The 24085-nt window shown below is 47.5% G+C and overlaps 1 protein-coding gene and 1 long non-coding RNA gene across 6 annotated transcripts in view; both read right to left on the bottom strand.

The window, feature by feature from the left end:
• KMT2A (lysine methyltransferase 2A) overlaps positions 1-7615 on the bottom strand; it is an 87912-nt gene extending 80297 nt beyond the window's left edge. For 2 of the 4 annotated variants that reach the window (XM_072822228.1, XM_072822229.1), the window contains exons 1-2: positions 7184-7615; positions 4884-4982 (exon numbers count right to left, since the gene is read on the bottom strand). In XM_072822228.1, coding sequence (XP_072678329.1) covers positions 4884-4982; positions 7184-7615 — 531 coding nt within the window. The remainder of the gene's footprint in view (positions 1-4883; positions 4983-7183) is intronic. The other 2 variants (XM_072822230.1, XM_072822231.1) reach the window with 1 other exon arrangement.
• A 7065-nt stretch (positions 7616-14680) lies between these two features.
• LOC140631063 (uncharacterized) overlaps positions 14681-24085 on the bottom strand; it is a 12700-nt gene continuing 3295 nt past the window's right edge. The window contains exons 1-2 of one of the 2 annotated variants that reach the window (XR_012028734.1): positions 23334-23445; positions 19139-19764 (exon numbers count right to left, since the gene is read on the bottom strand). This is a non-coding gene — a long non-coding RNA (uncharacterized lncRNA). Of the gene's footprint in view, positions 19765-23333; positions 23446-24085 lie in introns of those variants that run through there. The other variant, XR_012028735.1, reaches the window with a different exon arrangement.

The following is a 24085-nucleotide window of genomic DNA, read 5'->3' as shown; positions in this document are numbered from 1 at the left end:
TCTTTGGATAGGTCAAGAAAAGCAGCTCGTCCTTTTTAAAAACATAAAGAACCATTTTATGGGATGTCATTCCCTCAGTTCAAGTGTCCGTGCATTTCCTCAGGGCCTTCTCAGAGATCTCATTGATGGGGAAAATGAGAAGGCCAACAAAAGGACCCCTTTTCTCTCCCTGTTCCCAACATAATCTACCTCGGCCACAGGGCCAGTAGCATCCACACTGTCATAAATGCCAGCAATTAGAGAATTAGGCCATAAAACCACCCACTCAGGTATAAGAGCGCAGGCCTCTAGCTTTATTTAATGCATGCCATAAAGATCCTGTACTTCCTTCTTTCAGGCCTTCTTCACAACCAATGAAATGACAACAACAAAAAAGTAGCCCTTTGTCTGCCTGCCTCATACTAATGTGATCAATGAAACCATCTGGGCCCAGGTGAAGGATTTAAGATTCCTTTTTCCTAATAAAGACTGCATTTCCTCTAGCATGCCACAATTAGATCCATTAAAGGATAGCCTGCGTTTTGAGCACTAGTATAATGGAAACTAAAGTGAAATGATATTTTCCAATTATTTTGCCTTCTTCTGAAACTACTCTAGAAGCCTAGCCAATCTCTAAACTTCTCAAGAAATACTGGAGCCTACAAGAGTATTCTCAACTGGGAGCCTGGGTGGCTCAGCGGTTGAGCGCCTGCATTCAGCCCAGGGCATGATCCTGGAGTCCCAGGATCGAGTCCCATATGAGGGTCCCTGCAAAGAGCCTGCTTCTCTCTCTGCCTGTGTATCTGCCTCTCTCTTTCTCTGTGTCCCTCATGAATAAATTTTTAAAAAAATCTTTAAAATATATATATATATATATATATATATTCTGAATTAACAACAATTTCTAGAACCTCTCGAAGTCTTTTCTAATGAAAAAGGTTCACTCAAATCTCAAAGCTAATGTTCATTCAGTCTATGTTTTAAAATCTGATACAATTCAGGAGTAATCAATAATTTCATTTATCTTCACAACCTACCAGTCTACAAAAATCACGAGTCTGTGATTTACTCCATGACAAAACTGTATTTCTCAAGCTTTAAACCAATCTAGGTAAAACCCGAACAAATTCTTCTTAACAGTGAGCTCTTTAGGCTTTCTCTTTCTTCTTTAGTGCCCACAGGGTTAAAAATCTGATTAAAAAGTACAGGTATGTTATGTCAGGCTCATTAGTAATTTAACCTTCCTTAATAATCCCTGAAAATAACATATGCAAACAACGCAAGTACCCATCCCAGCAATCTTGGAATAAATGCCTCCCGAAGTAGTGACAGTCACACAGCTCCCCCTTTTCTCAAAGGTCTATGCCACTGGGCTCTCCACCTTGGCAGAGGAAGAATGGAAAGACAAGATATTCACAAAAGGCCCTACCAAAGGCCTTAAGTTAAGTGCTAGAAGGAAACTGAAGTCCTGTGCCAACACTAGTGGAATGTGGGCAGGCACAAAGAGATCTTAATTAGGAGACCTACAATTAAAACAGTGAGTCTCCCAGAGAGAGAGAGAGGGGCACACTGCAGTGTGTTATGCCTCAGAGCAAGCAAAGCACTGTCACCACCTCCTCTAGCTACAGGGCAAGGAAGGCAATGGGTATGGAGTCTGAATCTGCAGATGCTCTGAGGACAGCTTCAAGGTGGGCAAAGATATGGAAATGAAGTCAAGATAGGATTATTTTCTCTTCTCAACTTCCAATCAGAAGGCAAATCACTACTTTGTGAATGATGGTTTCCCAGAGGAGCACTATGCCTTAAGATAACCAAATGGAAATAAACGATGGGGACATGTCATATGGTTTTCAGTGAGAATAAAGAAAAATTCTGAAGACTACATTTCTGATGCTCAGTATAAACCAGAGTCCTACATCTCACAGCCTTTTAGGAGCTGCTCCCAGCAACACAGGTACTGACTGTCACTTTGAATTTATCAATTCATCGGTGCACAGAATTTTTTTCATTTAAACACTCACACACCTAAAGGAATACAACAACCTAGGCCGAAAATAACTTCCCTTTTGCGGTCAGGAATCCATAACATGGAAAACATGAAACAAACTTAGTCAACCAAGAGGGCCTCGCAACACAAGATAATGATTTGTATTTAAAAATCTGATCTTCGGGACACCTGGGTGGCTTAGCGGTTGAGCGCCTGCCTTTGGCTCAGGGCGTGATCCCGGAGTCCCGGGATCGAGTCCCACATCGGGCTCCCTGCGTGGAGCCTGCCTCTGTCTCTGTTTCTGCCTCTCTCCCCCTGTGTCTCTCATGAATAAATAAATTTTATTTAAAAAATAAATAAAATCGGGATCCCTGGGTGGCGCAGCGGTTTGGCGCCTGCCTTTGGCCCAGGGCGTGATCCCGGAGACCCGGGATCGAATCCCACATCGGGCTCCCGGTGCATGGAGCCTGCTTCTCCCTCTGCCTGTGTCTCTGCCTCTCTCTCTCTCTCTGTGACTATCATAAATAAATAAATAAAAATAAATAAATTAAATAAATAAATAAATAAATAAAATCTTATCTTCATTTTTCTTATAGATTAGTCAACTTCAGCAAAGAACTTTTTCCACATAGTTAAGTCCTTATATTGTGTCCATACACTTAAAGTTGTACTAAGGTGAAATTTCTCTTCCTCAAAGTAGCACTGCTTAAATGGGCAAATGTACAAACTAATGTTAAAAATCACCAAAGAGGCTCACCGACTCTGACTCTATTTTAAATAAACTCAGAATAAAAAGTTCTGCCCTGACCAAAAAAAAAGTATATGATAGAGAACAATCAGAATACTGGCGCAGAAAAAGTTCACGAGCTAACACTTAGCCCAAGTGTTTCATTTTATGGATCAGATACTCAAGGTTAAAAGTGAATTGCCCAAGGTCCCGTAACTGGTCAATGAGAGAGATGAGCACAAGAAGAGCCCGTGTCCACTGATTTCCACTCTGAGGCTTCTTCTATTCCACTTGTGTTCTCTTGCTTCCTTTTCCTTCTGTCAAGCTCAGGATTAGCTATGAAGGCCACGACAAAACAACTCCCCCTCTTGGTACATATGTCCAGTGAACACCCAGAACAAAACAAAAACAAAAATCACAGGTACTCTCTAATCACCTTCTGCCTACAGGAAAACCATCTTTTTTAGGCCCAACCAAGAGTGTGCCTCAGTCTACCTCAACTAAACTGCCATTTCAAATGAAAGCAAATATAGACACTGTTGTCATTCAGTTTCGATTTATGTCTCTTTGAAATGTGTCATGCTGTGATCAAGGTGGAAATTTTGAATTCAACATTTTATGAGGTGGTAAGGAAGGTAAGTAGACTATGAAATTAATAAACAAAGGCTGGTTGCTGATATATAAACGTTTACACTTCTGGAGTTTGTATTAAAAACAGCTCAAATTCTCATCAACAGGCAGGATGCTGTACTGTGTTTATTTAGATGGCAAAGTATAGTGGCATTAACAGTACTGGAGACAATCCTCAGAAAAGTGGACACTTATGGAGGGAAAAGGGGAGATGAAGAAGCACACCTCTGTGATTTCATACTTTGCTCAGTAAAATAAGTAAAACTTAAATTCTACTTCCTGATTGTCAAAAAGCCCAAACAGAGGAGACCAGCAACACCTACATATTTTTTAAAAGAATCCCATGCTAATAGAATTTGGTCATGAAGAACTCTTATATGTAGTTGTTACCCAGAGATGTTCATAACAAGGGAAGTTGGGGACCTGTGTCAGTGAAGGACAAGTCTCCTGTGACTGAAGGAGTTTAAACAGGTAAGTGATCTGAAAGTTCTATTACCTTTCAACCACCTGAACCTACTAGTTCTGTAAGTATTAACTTACATTTTGTTATAGACAAGTTACAGTCATTATTCACTTAGAGCAGACCAGAATTTAAAGAGGGTAGACTCATTTTAGGTCACAAAACCATTTCTTAATGAATCCTGACAAGACTTGATACAGCTCTGTGAGTGAATTCTGAGAAATAATCTTTAGAATTCTCTAAGTGTGTCTGCCCAGGGGAACCCTGAACTTCCCTTTGGGAACCTTATCATTGATTTGTGAGACTCTGTAACAAAATGCTTGGTTTCTACACTGAGAACTACCAGGTCAAAGGATCTAATCACTACTAAGTGATTTAGTCCTAAGCCATACTATGGGTTAGCACTAATCAACGCATACCATCAGCCCATACTAGACTGCCTCCAACTACCACAGAAAAAGCTTACCCAATGGAACAACAGCTCATTCAAACCCAATTCAGAAAAAATACTGAAGTTTAACGTCAGGAGTCAACCACTCTTCTCAGAGTGAAGTATGCTCAGGCCAAAGTTTTAAAGAAAACAACAACAACATAGGAATATAATCTTATTTGAAGTTAACTGCAGTTCCTTCACAGGCTTTAAGGAAGTGTTAGCACCTGATTAAAACTTTAAAGGTGATTTGTCAAAGACCAACAGATAAAATATTCTGGTGCCCAGACATTAGGTCCCTGAATCCAGGTGACTCTCTTTCTAACCAGTCTCTTGAAAAGCTACGATTGGAAGCTGTCAGCATAGAACTTTGCTTTTGAATATGTGATAACAACATTTGGAATGTGAACACTTCGACCCTCGATACAAAATACATAAACATGCTAAAACAAGAAGAAAATACTTCTCAGGATCCCCCTTAAAATAGACTAACTTCTCCTAATAGAGACTTTCTTATTATACTCAAATATACATGGGGCTGAAATTCTACATATAACCAGGCAAGTCTCAATTTCAAAAATAAGCAGGTAAATGAAATGTCAGTAAGTCTTTTTTTTTTTTTTTTTTTTTTTTTGCTGCTGTATCTTTTAAAAAAGCAAAATCAACTCACATTTAAGCACCAACTCCATGCAAGTAACCTGAACGGTTCAGTCTTTTTGTCATGTATGAGGCCTTTGGTTCTCCAACTACATGGGATCTGTGTTGTTAGCTTAAAAAATACAGAATTGGCCTTTCAAAAAAAAATAATAATCTACAGCAACCAATAAATAGTCTCAATCAACCCTGCTGACTGCAGCTGCCTTCTGAAGGCTGGGAAAAGGAGGTGGAGAGAGAGCAGAGAGAGGCAGGGAAGAGGGCCGCTGCAGCTAGCTAGCTACATAGCAAGGAACACGCCCCCATCATGTCCTCCTTGCTCTGTCAGAAGGCGGGTTGTTGTCAGTCTCCTGATCAGGCTGCCTTAGATACGATTTTAAAAAGGAGGCAGGAAGACTAACAACTAAAAAATGCCAGCTCCTTGAAAGGAGGGGCCAGGGTCTCTGGGACCTCCTCCCTCCCCTTCTTCCCAGGATCTTTCCGTATATCTAGAGGGGTGCAGGGCACAATAGGGGACAAGGGGTTTGCCCGGGACCAACGGCAGAGCACGCAGGAAACGGCTGGTTGTTATCTTTCCCTTTCTGTTTCAATCAAGAGCACTCCAGAGCAGCAACCCCCTACCACCACCCCCCCTTCGCTTCAGCCCCTAGCAGCTGCTCTTCCTCCTCCTAGCATCCCCCATCTCAGTCTCCCCCCCCCTCCCCTACAATTCAAACTCCCCCTTCTGCATCCAATGGAAAACAAATGCGCAACGCCACTGGCTGGACCTGAACTCAACTTCCCTTCCCAGGGCAACTTTCCTTTTCGCTGAAGGGGGTTGAATAACGCCCCTCGAGGCATCTCCCATTCCTGCCCCAGTGCTAATGGGGAAGGAGCAAAGCTCTTGTCCCCTTCATCCACCTCGGGTCCCCCCCAGAAGAATCAGAGAGAGAGAGATAACCCTAACTCCTCCTCCTAAGGAATAACTTTGCTTCATAGCCCCCTCTTCCTCCCAACCCAAAGCAACCACCACCACCGGCATAATAAAGTAAAACTGTCCCTCATCTAGCCCTCCTCACCCCAACCCTGCTTCCCGCACCCCTTCCAAGCCCCAGGATTGGCCTAGGAAAAAGGTGGATCAATAGTGAGATGACGGAGAGGAGGAGACGGGCGGGAGGGAGCTAGGGCTGGAGACTGCGTGCTCTCAGGCTCAGTGGGTGGGGTAGGAGAGCAGCTGCTTCCCCTGGGAGGATGCTGCCCAAGTCCCCCCGCAAACACCTCCCCTCGCAGGGGCCCCCTTCCCCAGAGCTGGAGGGAAAGTCAGCCTCCGCTCCAGGGGGAATGGTGGAAAGCTGCTCCTCTCTGAGCCTGGGGGACAGTGGACTATCCTCGTCTCAAAGATGCCACTAAGCCTTCATTCTAAGGGAGGGAGAGGGTGGAGTGAAGGTAGAGTGAGTCCCTGCGCCCAGGAGGCTGGAAACTGTAGCTCGGTTAAGATGGGGGAAAGAGCCTGCTGGCGGTAGGAGGAGGTCCCCGTTATCTCCGGAGCGAGAGCAGGGGAAGGGAGGCAAGGTGGAGAGGAAAGTGGATTTTTCCTGGCGGGGTAGGGGAGGGAGGAGGGAGGATCTATCTGCGTGGGGTGGGGGTGGGGGTGGGGGTGGGGGTGGAGGATGCAGGGTGGAGGTGAAGGAAGGGGGAGTGGCTGCTAGTGCAGGGACCCGGCCCGGGGATGGGGCGAGGAAGGAGGGTTCGTCAGGTTTTCGGAAGCAAAGGTGCTGGAAGGGACATGGGTCCCCCAGGGGTGGGGGAAGAACGTGGCCCCGCGCGAGGCCGTCACCCGAGGGATGCCCAGGAGGAGAAGTGCCCCAAGAGCCCAACATCTGCCCAGAGAGGGAGGCGGGGATGTGGCGGGATCAGGTCTCTAGGAGGGAGGGAGGGAGGAATCTTGCTCGGATGAGGTAATCTGTGAAAGGGAGGAGGGGTTCAGTCCCGGGATGGGAAACCCCGGCGAGGGGTCTGTGCCAAGGGATTTGGGGCAGGGGCAGGGGCAGGGCCGGGGCCGGGGCCGGGGGCAGGGACCGGGGCGGGGTGGGGGGTGGGGTGGGGGCGGGGGGGGCGGGCAAACGCCCGCGGCCAGATGGGCCCGACCCCGGGGGCTGGGGGCGCCCGGGGGTCCGCACCCCCGGACGGGGGGTCCCGAGCTGGGCGGGCCGTCTGCCCCGGGTCGGGGACCCCGGGAGGGTCCCGGGGTCGGGATGCTCCTCCATCCCGATGGGGGAGGGGAGCGGGTCCGCGGAGGGTCGAGACCCCGGGCCGGGGGGTTCCTCGCCCCCTTACCTCTCCGCTGCCGCCTCCCCCGCCGCTCTCCCCAAACACGGCCCGGAACCGGCGCAGGTTGGTGCCGATGGCGGCCGAGACCTGCAGCGCCGCGTCGAAGCCCGGGCCCACCCGGAGCAGGGCCGGCCCGGAGGAGGCTGAGGACGATGACGAAGACGAAGACGAGGCGGACGACGAGCAGGCTGCCGAGGCGGCGGCCGCTCCCCCTGGAACCCCGGCCCCGCTGCTTCCCGCCGCCGCCGCCGCGGCCGCCACGGCCGGGGGGGAGGGGGGCGCCCCGGGGCCGCCGCCGCCGACCGGGGGCCCGGGGGGGAGCAGCAGGGCCGGGACGCGTTGCCGCGGGGCGCCCCCCAGGCCCCGGCGCCCCCCGCCGCCGCCGCCCCCGGTGGTCCCGGGCCGGGCGGGGAAGCGCCACCGACAGCTGTGCGCCATGTTCGCCCCGTGAAGTGAAGCAGCGAGAGGGAGAGGCGACAACACAGGGGGGCGGGGAGGCGGGGGGGGCGGCGGGCCCCGGAACCTGCCTGAGCCGCGCGGCGCCGCCCGCCCGCCTGCGCCCGCCCGCCGCTATGCAGAGCGCCGGGCCGCGCCCGCCCGCCCCGCAATCTGCATGGCGCGCCCGGGCCTGCGCTCCCGACGCCGGGCCGCCGCTCCGCCAGGCCGAGCCCCGGGCCGCCGCCGCCCGCCCGCCCGCCGCCCCGCAACCTGGATAAGTGCGTGCCCCGCCCTCCGGGAGCGGCCAGGCGGGGGGAGCGGCGGGCGGGGAGGAAGCCCGGGAGCCCGACGCGGCGCGCGGGTTCCGGGGAGGGCGGAGGGGGGCGGGGGCGGGGGCCTCGGGGACGGCGGAGGCGGAGGGCGCCGGCCGCCCGCAGCCTCGGGGCCGCGCCGCCGCTTACACACGTTCCCGGGACGCGCCGGGAACCGAGCCGCCCGGGAGAGCGGCTTCCAGTCTAGCGCGGCTGCCGGGCCGGGGGGCGAGGGAGCCTCCTCTGCCTCGAGGCGCGGATGCGGGATGGGCTAGCCCTCACTCACTGAACGCTTCTGGAATAAAAGAGCCCTTGTTGTACCTGATGCAAAAAACGGAAGCGTCGCCCAGTTTACTCTATGCAAAATAGACAGGCCCTCAATGAACGCGCTTTAAAATTTAAAAAAAAAAAAAAAAAAAGGAGAGGGAGAGAGGAGAGGAGCCCCTCCCATTTTCATGCTGGAGCTCCCCTCTCTCGCCCTCTCTCTCTCCAGAATGCGCACGCCGAGTGGCAGGTCTCCCGCCACCTCCTCGCCCGACCGTGCTCTCGGGGCTCAGGAGCCCCTGGCTCTCGTGCCCTTCCGCACAGAGTTGGGTCGTGTTTCTCCAGCCCGGGCACTGGGGCCACGGCGTGCTCCGCTAACGAGGCGGTGTTACAACGAAGCTGAAGCTGGATGGCTAACGGGGCCTGGAGGGAAGAGGCGGGCAAAAGCGCCCCCGCCCCTTCTTCCTCAGTTCTCTGCCTGCCGCTGCATGCAAAGCAGACCCTAATGTATGCATGCGGAGGGAGGGGGGCTCGCGAGCACGTTTCTGATTAAGAGAGGGGGAGGAGAAGAGCGTTGGGCATTATGATACACTGGGTGGAAGGGGCCCGCCGGCGGCGAGCTCTGTGCGCGGGGTTAGTAGGCTGAGGGGGGAGGGGGGAAGGAAGGAGGCGGGGGAGGGCGGGGGATGAATATCCACCCGGTTTACTTTATTGCGGGAAAGAGGGGAGGGCGCCTCGAGCTAGGCGTTAGAAGCCTGCGAGGCTGGGAAAGCGGAGAGGGGAGGGAGGGGATTGTGCCGGGAGAACTTGGGTTGAGGCTGAGGCTGGGGGATCGATACACACAGCCTGCAGGCCCCGGGGCAGCCTCCATCCCCCCAGCCGCGGTGGAGTTCGCTGGAAGGTCACGCAGCCTTCCTGGACTCCCGCACGGGTACAGAGCACGCTGCTTGTAATATTACAGCCTGGGGCGGCGATTTGGGGAAGGAGGGGGAGGGTCGTGGTGAGCAGGTTGCAATCGGCTCTGGCCCTCTGGAGGGTGCACTGCACGCCTCCAGAGAAGGTCCACGGCCTCCTGGTGCTGAAAACCTAACGTCCCTCCGCCGGCGAAACGTTAGTGCCGAGCGAACGACGGGGTGGGGGCTAGAGGCGAGCAGAGAAAGGGAGGAGACGCGGGCAAGCTCCAACTCCCCCAACTCGTCCGGGATCGATCGTCGTTCCAACCGCGCAGGATGGAGCCCAGATGGTTTGCAAAGCGCACACTCACAGCGCACACACAGAACCAGATTCCGTTGTTACATCGCGTGGTTTACTGGGTGCAAAAAAGGGTGGGAGTAGCGGGAGAGTCTCTTCAGCGGCAGCCCCAGGACTCTGCTAAGGATATAGACACCCCATTGTGGACGGTTTCTCCATTGCAATATATTTGGCGGTAGGCGCTGGGGGTTTTGCTTCAGCGTAGCTGCTCTGATCAGTTACAGATTGGCGACCACGTGGATTCCCTCATGCATCCTGATTTGTTCACTCTCTCACTCTTTCTCGCTTATTTTTCTTTTGTATTTGCCGCCCCCCCCTTCTTTAATATGCATAACGGTCTGCAGAGGTAACAGGCAAGGGGACCTAGTGACAGCCTTTACATAACTGTGTCAACAGGATTTCTTCCCGTCCCTCCACCCCTGAGAAAACATAAACTGCCTGGGTTCCCAGTACCCTCAATCCAAGCACACTTCATTTGGCACAGGTGGGAGGTCTGCAGGTTGGGTGGGGGCGGCTGAAAGGAAGCATGTCAGTGAAGATTGTATGAAGTCCCCCCAGACTCAAGCCCCTGGGTAGAAAAACTCCTTGAGAAATCGAGTTTGTCTCTTTGCCTCCAGACTAGTCCAGAAGGAGCCAGAGCAAATCAGAGTTTGGTTTATTTTTGGAGCTTTGAAGGCAGAAATAATAATAACTTACATTTGTAGGGTGCTTTCCGTGACCTGAGTGTTTTATGTGCATTCAGTTCTCGCCAACCCTCTGAGATTAAGTCTCGATTTTACAAATGGGGAAACAGGCCCAGAATAATGTTCAAGGTCACACAGCTAGTAAGTAGCATCATTCAAAGCCATGGGAGTCTGACACCAATATCCACTAACCATATTGCTGATCCCCAAAGACATACTACGCTACCTCACACCCATTAGGATGGCTACTATAAACAAAGAAATAAAAAAAAACGCACACAAAAAAGCAAAACAAATGCGGGTGAGGATGTAGAGAAATTGGAACCCTTGCTGGTGGGAATGTAAAACGGTACCACTGTGGTGGAAAATAGTAATGAGGGATGCCTGGGTGGCTCGTTGGTTGAGCGTCTGCCTTCAGCCCAGGGCATGATCCTGGAGTCCTGGGATTGAGTCCCACATCGGGCTCCCTGCATGGAACCTGCTTCTCCCTCTGCCTGTGTCTCTGCCTCTCTTTGTGTATAAATAAATAAAATCTTAAAAAAAATAGTAATGAGGGATCCCTGGGTGGCGCAGCGGTTTGGCGCCTGCCTTTGGCCCAGGGCGCGATCCTGGAGACCCGGGATCGAATCCCACGTCGGGCTCCCGGTGCATGGAGCCTGCTTCTCCCTCTGCCTGTGTCTCTGCCTCTCTCTCTCTCTCTCTATCATAAATAAATAAAAATTTTAAAAAATAGTAATGAAACATTATGATGGTTCCTCAGAAAATTAAAAATAGAATTACCATGTGATCCAGCAATTCCACTTCTGGATATATATCCAAAAGGATTGAAAGAAGGATCTCAAAGAGAGTTTTGCAGACCCTTGTTCATCGCCGCATTCTTCACAGTAGCCAAAACAATTCATGTGTCCATCAACTGATGAACGGGTTACCAAAATGTGGTATATTCATTTATTGGAATATTAAGCCTTAAAAAGGAAGAGAGAAAAAAGGAAGGAAATTCTGCACCGTGCTATAACACGGATGAATCGTAGACACGACACGCTAAGTAAAATAAGCCAGTCACAGAAAGACAAATAATGTATGATTTCACTTATGTGAGTTACTTAGAGTAATCAAAATCATAAAGACAGAAAGTATGGTGGTTTCCAGGGGCCAGGGTGAGAGGAAGATGGGGAGTTATCGCTTAATAGGTATAGAGTCTCAGAATTCCAAGATGAAGAGTTATGGGGGTGGATGGTGGTGACAGCTGTACAACAATGTGAATGCCCTAAAAATGCATGTGCTTTATTTTTTACATTTTAATTCAATTTATTTTTCTTGAATACCTAAAATATTCATATGGTTAAGAGTTTAAAGGAATTAGGAGTCCCTGGGTGGCTCAGTCGGTTAAGTGATGGGTAAGAGTCCCACTCTTGATTTTGGCTCAGGTCATGATCTCAGGGTTGTGGGATCGTGACCCACAACAAACTCTGTGCTAACGTGGAGCCTGCTTAAGATCCTCCTCCCCTCCCCCTCCCCCCGTCCTTCCTCCAGCTCATGGCTTTCTCTCTCAAACAAAACAAAACAAAACAAAACAAACAAACAAACAAAAAAAACGGGATCCCTGGGTGGCTCAGTGGTTTGGAGCCTGCCTTCAGCCCAGGGCGTGGTCCTGGAGTCCCAGGATCCAGTCCCACATTGGGCTCCCTGCATGGAGCCTGCTTCTCCCTCTGTCTCTGCCTCTCTCTCTCTCTCTCTCTCTCTCTCGCTCTCTCTCTCTCTCTGTGTCTCTCATGAATAAATAAATAAAATATGTAAAAAAAAAATTAAAAGAATTAGTCTTCACTCCACTCTTGTTCTGAACTCCCCCCTCCCAGTCATCATCTCACCTTTTCTTAGGAGCAACTAATGTTATCAGTGTCTCATACAGTCTCCCAGGGATAGTTTGTGCCTAGACAAGCAAGTGCGTATAGAAGTTGTCTTGGGATCCCTGGGTGGCGCAGTGGTTGGGTGCCTGCCTTTGGCCCAGGGCGCGATCCTGGAGGCCCGGGATCGAATCCCACGTCAGGCTCCCTGTATGGAGTCTGCTTCTCCCTCTGCCTATGTCTTTGCCTCTCTCTCTCTCTCTGTGATGACTATCATAAATAAATAAAATTAAAAAAAAAAAAAGAAGTTGTCTCATAAATGAGACAGGATCGACCACGCTTCCTGGATCTTGCTTGGAAATCTATATCTCAGAAATAACTCCTATTAGTAGATAGCTCTTCCTCATTCTTAGGGCCTCATGGAATAGTTGTTTATTCACATAATTTATTTCACCTCTTCCTCAGAGGTGGCCACTTGTTTCCAAACTTTTGTGATTTCAAACAATTTCGCAGTGTATTACTCTGACCATTTGTAATTTTGCAAATGTGCAAAATCTCTGTAGTATAAATTTCTAGAAGTGGAATTACTGAGTCAAAAGGTACATACATTTCAGGGTGCCTGTATGGCGCAGTCTATTAAGCATCTGACACTTGACTTTGGCTCAGGTTATGATCTCCGGGTTCTGAGAGTAAGCCCATTGGGCTCCACACTTCTCATCCTCTTCCTCTGCCCCTCCTGCTCATGGGATCTCTCTCTCCCTCTCTCTATAAAAATAAATAAATAATCTTTTTTTTTTTAAGATTTTATTTATTCATGAGAGACCGAGAGAGGCAGAGGGAGAAGCAGGCTCCAGGCAGGGAGCCCGAAACGGGACTCGATCCCAGGTCTCCAGGATCACACCCCGGGTTGAAGGTGGCACTAAACGGCTGAGCCACCAGGGCTGCCCTCTTTTTTAAAAAGATATGTACATTTGTAATTTTGATAAATGTTGTCAAGTTGTCCCTCATAAAGATTATACTAATTTAGGGGAGCCTGGGTGGCTCAGTCCATTAAGCCTCTGCCTTTGGCTTCCATCATGATATCAGAGTCCTGGGATCAAGCCCCACACTGGGCTTCCTTCTCTGTGGGGAACCTGCTTCTCTCTCTCCCTTTGCCTGCTGCTCTCCTTGCTTGTGTGCTCTCTCTGTCAAATTAATAAATAAAATGTTTTTTTAAAAAGTTGATAGGGCAATCTGGGTGGCTCAGCAGTTTAGTGCCACCTTCTGCCCAGGGCGTGACCCTGGAGACCCGGGATCGAGTCCCACATCGGGCTCCTGTGTGGGGCCTGCTTCTCCTTCTGTGTCTCTGCCTCTCTCTCTCTCTCTCTCTCGTTCTGTCTCTCATGAATGAGTGAATAAAATCTTTAAAAAAATTAAAAAGATTATATTCGTAACTCCCGCTGACAATGTTTAAAGTGCCTCTTTACTCCACCCTTCCAGAAAGAATTTTTAACTTCTTGATCTTTGCCAACCTAAAGGAAATGCCCATATTTGACATTTCTTCCAAATGACAAAGGGAAAATTTAAGACAGGAACCCCTAGGGACTTGTGGCTTAGTGATGAAAGTGTCTGCCTTTGGCTCAGGGCATGATCCTGGCGTCCCAGAATCGAGTCCTGCATCAGGCTCCCTACGTGGAGCCTGCTTCTCCCTCTGCCTATGTCTCTGCCTCTCTCTCTGTGTCTCTCATGAATAAATAAATAAAATCTTAAAAAAAAAAAAAGACAGGAACCCCAAATTATGCCCCTTTTTGCAAGCTTATGAATTACTTCTGTTTGAATGGACCTCTAGATGTTCATTCCCTTTTCCTCTCTCTAGAATACTTTTCATTGCAAGCCAGTATCATGGTGGAACTAACGTGGGCTCAGAGAGTCACAAATTGGCTTGAATTGCAGGTCTAGGAATTGCAGCTATGTGATCTTGAATCAGGCACCTAGGCTCATTACACCTGTTTCCTAATTTACAAAAATAAATATATTAATAGCAACTTCACAAGACTATTTTGAAGATTGAATTACATAATCTAGGGATGCCTAGGTGGCTCAGGGGTTGAGCATTTGCCTTTGGCTCGGGGGATGATCCTGGGATTCCGGGATGGAGTCCTGCATTGGACTTCCTGTGTGGGACCTGCTTATCTCTCTGCCTGTGTCTCTGCCTCTCTCTCTCTCTCTCTCTGTCTCTCATGAATGGATAAATAAAATCTTAAAAAAAAAAAAGAATTACATAATCTAAGTAAAGTGTCATCTCTCTCATTCAGGTAGACACATTCTACCCTTAGGGATTTACCTAGGCATTAGTGAGGATGCCCTCTCTCAAATCAGCAATGTCCTTTCTCCAAACAGGCCGCCAATGGAAAACATTGCATTAGTAGTCCTTAAAGTCATCAAACTAAGAAAAGAACAGTGCCTGAGTCATTTAAACTTGCCCATTGGATGGCGTGATCATCACTCAACAGAAGACAGTTCAGAATCTTAGTAATTTTGGGGATGGCTGGGTGGCTCAGTGGTTGAGCATCTGCCTTTGGCTCAGGACATGATCCCGGGGTCTCAGGATGGAGTACCGCATCAGGCTCCCTACAGGGAGCCTGCTTCTCCCTCTGCCTATGTCTCTGCCTCTCTCTGTGTGTCTCTCATGAATAAATAAATAAAATCTAAAAATAATAATCATCATTTTAATAATTTAAAAACATTTTTTTATTTTTTAATTTATTTTGAGAGAGTGGGGAATGGGGAAGGTAGGGGGCAAAAGGAGAGAAGCAGACTCCCTGCTGAGCATAGAGCTGATGGAGGGGCTGCATCCCACAACCTGAGATCAGGACCTGGGCTGAAATCAAAAGCCATGCACTCAACGAACTGAGCCATCCAAGCCCCCACCATGGTTCAGAATCTTTAGATGCTACTATCTTCTGGGGAAGGAAGGCCCAAGTCCATTACCTTTCTATGCAGGCACCCTTTTATAAGGAAGTGATGGTTACATTTTGCTACTGCCCTGAACCCATTTCTGAGCTCCAAAAGAATTAGGTATAGCGATGCCTAGGACTAAAAGGACTGTAAATACTGACCCTGGTGTGGACAGTTGGCTTTCTGTAGTCCTGGCCAAAGGCAAGGGCTAGATGATTTTGAGGCCATGAGTTCTTTGAGAACTGGAATCATGTGTTACCTTTCGTTGTATCCCCTTGTGTTCAGCAGTGTCTGTATCAGCCCAATTAATGTTTGCAGAATAAATGACCCTTTCCAGCTGAACTCTCAGACCTTGGGATTCATACCCAAAGGGTCTTGTTTTATCAGAAGATTTTGGCAGCATGTACTGGGCAATTTATTTGTTTTAAAAAAATTTATAAAATCAGTTTAATTGTCTCCCTTTGAAATTCTACTGATGATGGTTGCTCAGTCTGTGAAGCCTCTGACTCTTCATTTCCACTCAGGTCATGATCTCAGGGTTGTGAGATCTAGCCCCTCACAGGGCTCCATGCTGGGCTCAGAGCCTGCTTAAGATTCTCTCTCTCCCTCTTCCTCTGCCCTTCCCTGCCCCCTGTACAGGTTCTCCCTTTCTCTCAATACATACATACATAATACATAATTGTACCCATGACCAAAATTCATATCTCTCAAAGACAGAAAAATGACAGGAAGAATTATTATTTGATTATTATGATTTCATCTTGTAGAAGCTTGAAGCAAATGTGATATTAAAGCATTTCCTAAAAAAAAAAATAAATAAATAAAAATAAAGCATTTCCTTTCCCTCTCTTCCTAGGTCCTCTAAACTGCAGTCCTTTTTTCTTTTTTAAGATTTTATTTATCAGAGAGAGAGAGAATGAGCGTGTGCACAAATGAGGGGAGGAGAAAAGGGAGGAGAAAGAGAGAGAGAAGCCCAAATAGACTCCCCACTAAGTGTGTGTAACTCTGCATAGGGCTCAACCTGGGGCACAATCCCACCACCCTGAGATCACGAGCTGAAACAAAATCAAGAGTTGGCCATCAGGCTGCCTGGGTGGCTCAGTGGTTGAGCGTCTGCCTTTGGCTCAGGTCGTGATCCCAGGGTCCTGGGATCAAGTCCTGAATTGGGCTCCCCACATGGACCCTACTTCTTCTCCCTCTGCCTGTGTCTCTGCCTTTGTCTCTGTGTCTCTCATGAATAAATAAATGAAATCTTTAAAAAAAAGAGTTGGCCGGGATCCCTGGGTGGCTCAGCAGTTTAGCACCTGCCTTTGGCCCAGGGCATGATCCTGAGGTCCCGGGATCAAGTCCCACATCGGGCTCCTGCGTGGGGCCTGCTTCTCCCTCTGCCTGTGTCTCTGCTTCTCTCTCTCTCTCTGTGTCTCTCGTGAATAAATAAATAAAATCTTAAAAAAAAAAAAGAGTTGGAAGCCCAACCAGCTGAGCCACCCAGGTGCTCCTTCCCAGGACTTTATTTTTTATTTTTTTTTTAAATATTCATTCATTCATTCATTCATCCATTCATTTATTCAAGACATAGAGAAAGGCAGAGACATAGGCAGAGGGAGAAGCAGGCTCCCTGCGGGGAGCCCAATGCAGGACTCAGTCCCAGGACCCTGGGATCACAACCTGAGCCAAAGGCAGACGCTCAACTACTGACCCACCCAGGTGCCCCTTCCCAGGACTTCAGACTCATATAGCCACATGCAGTAGTCCAGGTATGGGTGCAGGGGCAGTGGAGATGTAGGAATAAGGACAGATTCCAAAGATATTTAGCAGATAGAAGGACTTTTAGTGTCCATTTAGATATGGAGGGTGAAGAAGAGGGGCTTTCCTCAGGTTGCTGGCTAGGGTCAATCAAGCAGATGCTGACACTGCCAACTAAGATAAGAACAACAGGAGAAAGATGATTTTGTTCAGAGATGATGAGCTTGGTTTTGGAACAGCCAAATTTGAGATGCCTGGGAGAGCTGCAGGTGGAGCTGTTTAATAGGCAGCTGGATATATCAGCCTGGAAGCTCAAGAACAGGCTGAAAATCTAGATCTAGGACTTGGAAGATCAGAAAGGGCCACTGAAAGCTTGGGCCTGGGGGTACCTGGGTGGCTCAGTGGTTGAGCGTCTGCCTTTGGTTTAGGTCATGATCCCGGGGTCCTGGGATCCGAGTCCCGAATCGGGCTCCCTGCGAGGAACCTGCTTCTCCCTCTGCCTATGTCTCTGCCTCTCCCTCTCAGTCTGTGGCTCTCATGAATAAATAAATAAATCTTAAAAAAGGGAGGGGGGTAGAACCCAAAGAAACCCAGGTCTATTGGATGGGCTGATAAAAAGTAGCCAATGAAAGCAAGCGGAGGAAGAAGGCTCCGTGACCAAAACGGGCAGGAGGGAAGCCAAAGGAGAAAGCCTTTGAAACAGAAGAGCTGTAAAAAATGTCCAACACAGCTGAGAGCAAAAGGACTGCAGAGTGTCCCTGGTAGTCCTAGGGAAGTCACAGGCGATCCCTGCAAGAGCAGTAGTGGGGGGCAAAGGTTAAGTGTGAGGTCAGATTGTATTGGGTCAAGGAGGAAATGAAAAGGACAAGGAGAAGCAAGTGGAGGCCACTCTCCAGAGGGGCTTGGCTGAAAAGGGAAAGAGAAAGACTTTAGCAGAGCCCAGCTGGTGAAGAGGTGTTTTTTGTCCTGGTGGTTGTTTTTTAAGCTACTTTTTGATTATTAGAAAAATAATGTATGGGGGCGCCTTGGGTGGCTCAGTCAGTTAAGCATCTGCCTTCAGCTCAGGTCATGAACCCGGGGTCCTGGAATCGAGCCCTACATCGGTCTCCCTGCTCAGTAGGGAGTCTGCTTCTCCCTCTCCCCCCTGCTTGTGCTCTCTCTCAAATAAATAAAATCTTTAAAAATAAATAAGTAAAAGTAATGTATGTAAGGTGAAAATTTTCAAGTAGTATGGAACAACATAAAATTAAAAATCTGAATGTCCCCTCCTTTAAAAGGTAATCACTGTTAAGTTTGTTGTCTAATATTTCAGAATATACAGAAGCACAGATATATGTACATATTATATATATAATATGTACATATATATTATACATATACATATATAATGTATATATCTTTACATATGGATACACACACATTTCTTTACTCAATGTGATAACATACAAGCTAATATGCCTGATCCCTTCATCTTATTCACTTAGCAATATATCCTGGAAACCTTTCTGTATCTTTCTGACCTTATCACCTTTCTCTCTGTAACTCACTGTCCTTCCACTGCAATGACCTCCTTGCAGTTCCTGGAACACACCGGGGCACACTCACACCTTAAGGCTTTTGCACTTGCTGTTCCCTCTGCCTGGAATGTTCTTCCTCCAGATATCCTCTTGGCTCACTCTCTCACTTCCTTCAGATTTTTACTTCTGTGTCACCTCCTCAGAGAGGCAACCAGGTACCATTCATGAAACCCTACCCTACTTCATTTTTCTTCATGGCACTTATTGTCTGCTTTGATTTTTAGTTATGTAATTTTATTTTATTTTTTAAGATTTTATTTTTTTATTCATGAGAGATACAGAGAGAGAGAGGCAGAGACATAGGCAGATAGAGAAGCAGGCTCCCTGCAGGGAGCCTGATGAGAGTATCGGTCCCAGGACCCTGGGATCACGCCCTGAGCCAAAGGCAGATGCTCAACCATTGAGCTACCCAGGCGCCCCTGTTTTTTTGTTTGTTTGTTTGTTTTTAAGTAGGCGCCATGCCCAACTTGGGCCTTGAACTCATGACTCTGAGATTGAGAGTCATGTGCTCCACCGACTGAGCCAGGTAGGCACCCCAAGGTGCATTGTCTATCATGCATCAGCTGATTTGTTCAGGGTCAGTCTCCCCCTCAAGGATATGAGCTCCAGGAAGAGAGGGACCTTATCCACCTTACTATTCTACATCCTGACCCTTAGTAGGTACTCAATAAAACACGGAAAAAATAGAGAGGTAGCATAGTATAGAATGATGGATAACAACATAGTGGTTAAGAGGGCTGCTTGAGACTTGGGTGACTCAGTGGTTGAGCATCTGCCTTTGGCTCAAGTCATGATCCCAGGGTCCTGGGATCAAGTCCCGCATGAAGCTTCCTACAGGGAGCCTGCTTCTCCCTCTGTGTCTCTACCTCTGTGTGTGTGTGTGTGTGTGTGTGTGTGTGTGATGAATAAATAAATAAAATCTTTTAAAAGGGGGGGGCTGCTTGGGTTCTAATCTTTATTTTTTAGTAGATGTGTGCACTTGGGTAGGTGAATTTCACAGAGTTTTCTGTGTAAGGTAGGGCCATACTGGTGCCTCACTCCCCGGGTTTAATGTATGAATATATGAAACAGGCTCAGAACAGTAGGTGACACTAGCGAATTATGAGGAATGATCCTTGCTTGACTATTAGTAGTATTCCATACAGGCTCTAGTAGCGATGACGTCAGTGGCTCACTCTTCCAGCTCTTCCGCACGTCGTTGATTATTACTGTTCCTTCTTGGCCTCCTTTCTCTGACCTTCACCCCTTAAACACCGGTGTCTCCTGAGCATTTTTCATTTCTTACATTCTCTTTGAATGAACTCATGGTTTTAACTACTACCCAGGCTGAAGACTGCCCCAAACCGCACTGTTCCCTGGGGCCTCAGACTCTTGGATCCAACTGCTTTGAGCATTTCCATTCTAATTACTTGTTAGGTGATATGACTCACTGAAGTGTGGGTTCCTCAAGGGCAGGGATAATTTTCTTGGTTATCTTTCTTTCCGCTTTTCCAGAGGAGGTGCTCTCAAAAGGCGTACTTTGTAGGTGTTCACAGCCTAGTGAAGGGAAACAGACAATAAATAAATTACTAGAATAGGTCTGTTGGTGACAAGTGCCATTGAGCAGGACAAAGAGAAGATAGAGCTGGGAGAGACCGAGGTGTGATCATTTATAAAGATGGCCAGGGAAGCCCTTTGGATATATATTTTTTTAAAAAGATTTTATTTATTTATGAGAGATAGAGAGAGAGAGAGGCAGAGACATAGGCAGAGGGAGAAGCAGGCTCCATGCAGGGAGCCTGATGTGGGACTTGATCCCGTGAGTCCAGGATCATGCGCTGGGTCAAAGGCAGGGGCTCAACCACTAAGCCACCCAGGCTTCCCTATTTTTTAAAGATTTTATTTATTTATTCATGAGAGACACACAGAGAGGCAGAGACATAGGCAGAGGGAGAAGCAGGCTCCCCGTTGAGCTGGGAGCCTAAGGTGGGACTTGATCCCAGGACCCCGGGATCAAGACCTGAGCCAAAGGCAGATGCTCAACCACTGAGCCACCCAAGGGCCCCAAGACCTTTGGATATTTGAACAGAGTGCTGAAGAACTGATGATGTCTGAGGAAAGAGTGGTTAGATACCAATCTCAAGTGTTAACAGCCTGTGGTGGCGAGTGTTCAGGGAGCAATGAGGGGGCCAGTGTGGCTGATATAAAGGTGGCTGAAGGGTATGGGTGTTGGACATGAGGGAAGCCAAGGAAAGGGGGGGATTTTCAGATTATACAGGGACTTGAAATGAGATGACGGATCATTGGAGGGGTTTCTAAAGAGAAGATTGACAAAATATGACTCAGAATTTGGAAGGATGAAAAAAAAAAAGAATTTGGAAGGATGGCTCTGACTGTGGTAGAAGAATACACAAGAGGGAGGAGCACCTGGCTGGCTCAGTCCATGGGGCATGTGACTCTTGTTGGGGTTGTGAGTTCAAACTCCATATTGGGTGTTGAAGTTACTTACAAAGAAAATCTTAAAAAAAAAAAAAAAGAGAATAGATAAGAGGGAAGCAAGGGTTGAAGCAGGGAAATCTGTTGGAAGTTATTTCAGTGGTCCAGGTGACAAGATGATAGGATCTTGGCCTTGATTGGTAGTGTGGGCATGATGAGAAATGGTCAGATTCAGGATATATTATGGAGATCGAGTGAGAATTTGCTGATGTATTAAGTGTAGGGCTTGAGGGACCCCTGGGTGGCTCAGTGGTTGAGCATCTGCCTTTGGCTCAGGGTGTGATCCTGGAGTCCTGGGATCGAGTCCCACATCAGGCTCCCTGCATAGAGCCTGCTTCTCCCTCTGCCTGTGTCTCTGCCTCTCTGTGTGTCTCTCATGAAAAAATAAATAAAATATTCTAAAAAATAGTGTAGGGGGGATCCCTGGGTGGCTCAGCAGTTTGGTGTCTGCCTTCAGCCCAGGGCATGATCTTGGAGACCCGGAATCGAGTCCCACGTCGGGCTTCCTGCATGGAGCCTGTTTCTCCTCTGTCTGTGTCTCTGCCTCTTTTTCTCTATCTGTGTCTCTCATGAATAAATAAATAAAATATTAAATAAATAAAAATAAAAAAAATAGTGTAGGGCTTGAGAGAAAGAGAAGAAGTGAGGATGAATGGATAAGTAAATGAATAAGTGAATTGGATGGATATATATATATGGAGATACACACACACACATACACATTCATTATAGAGTGACGGATTACAAGGGCTGCCTAGGTCAGAAAATAAATAAATGAGGGACGCGTGGGTGGCTCAGTGGTTGAGCATCTGTCTTTGGCTCAAGGCGTGATCCTGCGGTCCTGGGATTGAGTCCTGCATCAGGCTCCCCTCAGGGAGCCTGCTTCTCCCTCTGCCTATGTCTCTACCTCGGTCTCTGTGTTTCTCATAATAAATAAAATCTTAAAAAAAATAAATGAGAAAAATTATTTAATGACAGTGCAGCCAACTTTCTGAAAAGAATATCTATACTCACAGCCTCCAGTTCCGTACCATCTTCCCTAGGTGCTTCAAACCACTGTCATCTGCCTTCTACCTTCATTGAAACTGCTGACACAAACAACCCCAGTGACTTTCAGTTTGCTAAAACAAATGGAGATCTTTTTGTTATGTAGTTCTTGGTCTTTTTGCAGTATTGTTGAACTTCTGGAAGTTCTCCCGCCTTGGTACCTGACCCCCCACTCCTTCCTTCCTGCCTTCCCCTCACTTCTCTAGACTTTCTATCTCAAACCCCTGCACTGGCTTCTTTTCACGTATCCATCTTCAGTGTGGGTGTTTCTCAAAGTTATGTTGTTTTCTTTTTTTTAAGTTTTTATTTTAATTTTTTTATTTGACAGAGAGAGCAAGTGAGCAAGCACAAATGGGGGAGGGGCAGAGGGAGAAGCAAGCTCCCCACTGAACAGAGAGCCCTATACAGGACTCAATCCTGGGACTCAGGGATCATGACCTGAGCCAAGGGCAGACACTTAACCAACAGAGCCACCCAGGCGGCCCTCTCAGTTATGTTCTTAGCCCTCTTTTCTTTTCAGTATTTCATTCATTTATTTAAATACTTACTGAATCCACCTGAAACTATGTCACATTGTGTGTCAACTATACTTAAAAACAAACAAATTATTGCTTGCTTATTAAATTCCAGGTACAGGGCAGCCTGGGTGGCTCAGTGGTTTGGCACTGCCTTTGGCCCAGGGCATGATCCTGGAGACCCGGGTTCAAATCCCACATCAGGCTCCCCGCATGGAGCCTGCTTTTCCCTCTGCCTGTGTCTCTGTCGTTCTCTGTTTCTCTCTGTGTGTCTGTCATTAATAAATAAATAAAATCTTTATAATTTTTTTTAAAAAGTAAATAAATAAATTCCAGGTACAGTTCTGGGTGCTTGGGAAATAGTAATAAACAATGGAAAAATGCCTGCTTTTCCCCATGGAACTCACCCACTCTTCCCAAGCAACCTCACCTCATACTCAAGTCCCCAGATGCCCAGCCATGTCTGTGACTTCCAAATTTACATCTCCAGCACTACTCACTTTTAATTTTTATTTATTTATTTATTTTTGTTTTTATTTAAATTCCACTTAACATACAGTGTAATGTTAGTTTAATTTTTTAATTTTAGATACATTTTCACTACTGTGTCCTTAAACTGAATTCCTCTTTACACTGCAGTCTGCTTCTCTCTGTATCACCCTTTTTTTTTTCAAGATTTTATTTATTTATGCCTGAAAGACATGCAGAGAGAGAGGCAGAGACATAGGCAGAGGGAGAAGCAGGCTTCCTGTGTGGAGTCCAATGTGTGACTTGATCCCAGGGTCCTGGGAAGGCAGACACCCTGAGCTGAAGGCAGACACTCAACCACTGAGCCACACAAGTACCCCTGTATCACCTCTTCTAATGGCACCACCATGCAATAACAATTGCTCATTTTTCTTCAGGATTCCTGCAATAGTTCCCAATCTAATCATCCTGTGCTACAAAGGCTGAACTTCCTAACCTGAAAATTAAAACATATTTTAACAAATACTTAAAATATTTTAATAATTCCCTATCATCTTCAAGATCCTTCATTATTTGGTCCAAATTTCCCTCATGTCTTACCTCCAAACACACCTCAGATTCCTTGCGTCCTTGCCTTATTGAGCTTGAATTTTTTTGTATAGCCGTATTTTGGTGTATGTTATTCCCTGGTTTAATTCATTCATTCATTCATTCATTCATTCATTCATTCATTCATGAGAGACACACAGAGAGAGAGGCAGAGTCACAGGCAGAGGGAGAAGCAGGCTCCATGCAGGGAGCCCGATGTGCTACTCAATCCCCGGACTCCAAGACCACGCCCTGGGCCGAAGGCAGGCACTAAACCACCGAGCCACTCAGATGTCCCTGTTATTCCCTGTTTAAAACGTCCTTCTTGGGACGCCTGGGTGGCTCAGTGGTTGAGCATCTGCCTTTGGCTCAAGTCTGATCCTGGGATCTGGGAGGATGTCTCTTATGAATAAATAAAATCTTTTTTAAAAAATGGGGAATGGATAGGGAGAGATCTCTGAAGAATAGAAAGGAAGAGAATCAAGAGCAAATATAAAAAGATAGTCGGTGGGCAGCCCGGGTGTGATCCTGGAGACCCCGAATTGAGTCCCATGTCGGGCTCCCTGCATGGAGCCTGCTTCTCCCTCTGCCTGTGTCCCTGCCCCTCTCTCTCTCTCTTGCTCGTGAATAAATAAATAAAATCTTAAAAAAAAAAAAGATAGAAAGAATGTCCTAAATGTTTCCTTCTAGGACAAGAGAAAGGAAGGAAGTGGACAGTTAGAAGCAGATCAGTTTGAGGTGAAGAATAAGAAATTGAAGGTGTC

The sequence above is a fragment of the Canis lupus genome, chromosome 3, assembly GCF_048164855.1.
Source record: "Canis lupus baileyi chromosome 3, mCanLup2.hap1, whole genome shotgun sequence".
Classification (NCBI taxonomy): Eukaryota; Metazoa; Chordata; class Mammalia; order Carnivora; family Canidae; genus Canis; species Canis lupus.
Note: the sequence above shows the minus strand (reverse complement) of the source record. Positions and strands in the feature narration are given on the sequence as shown.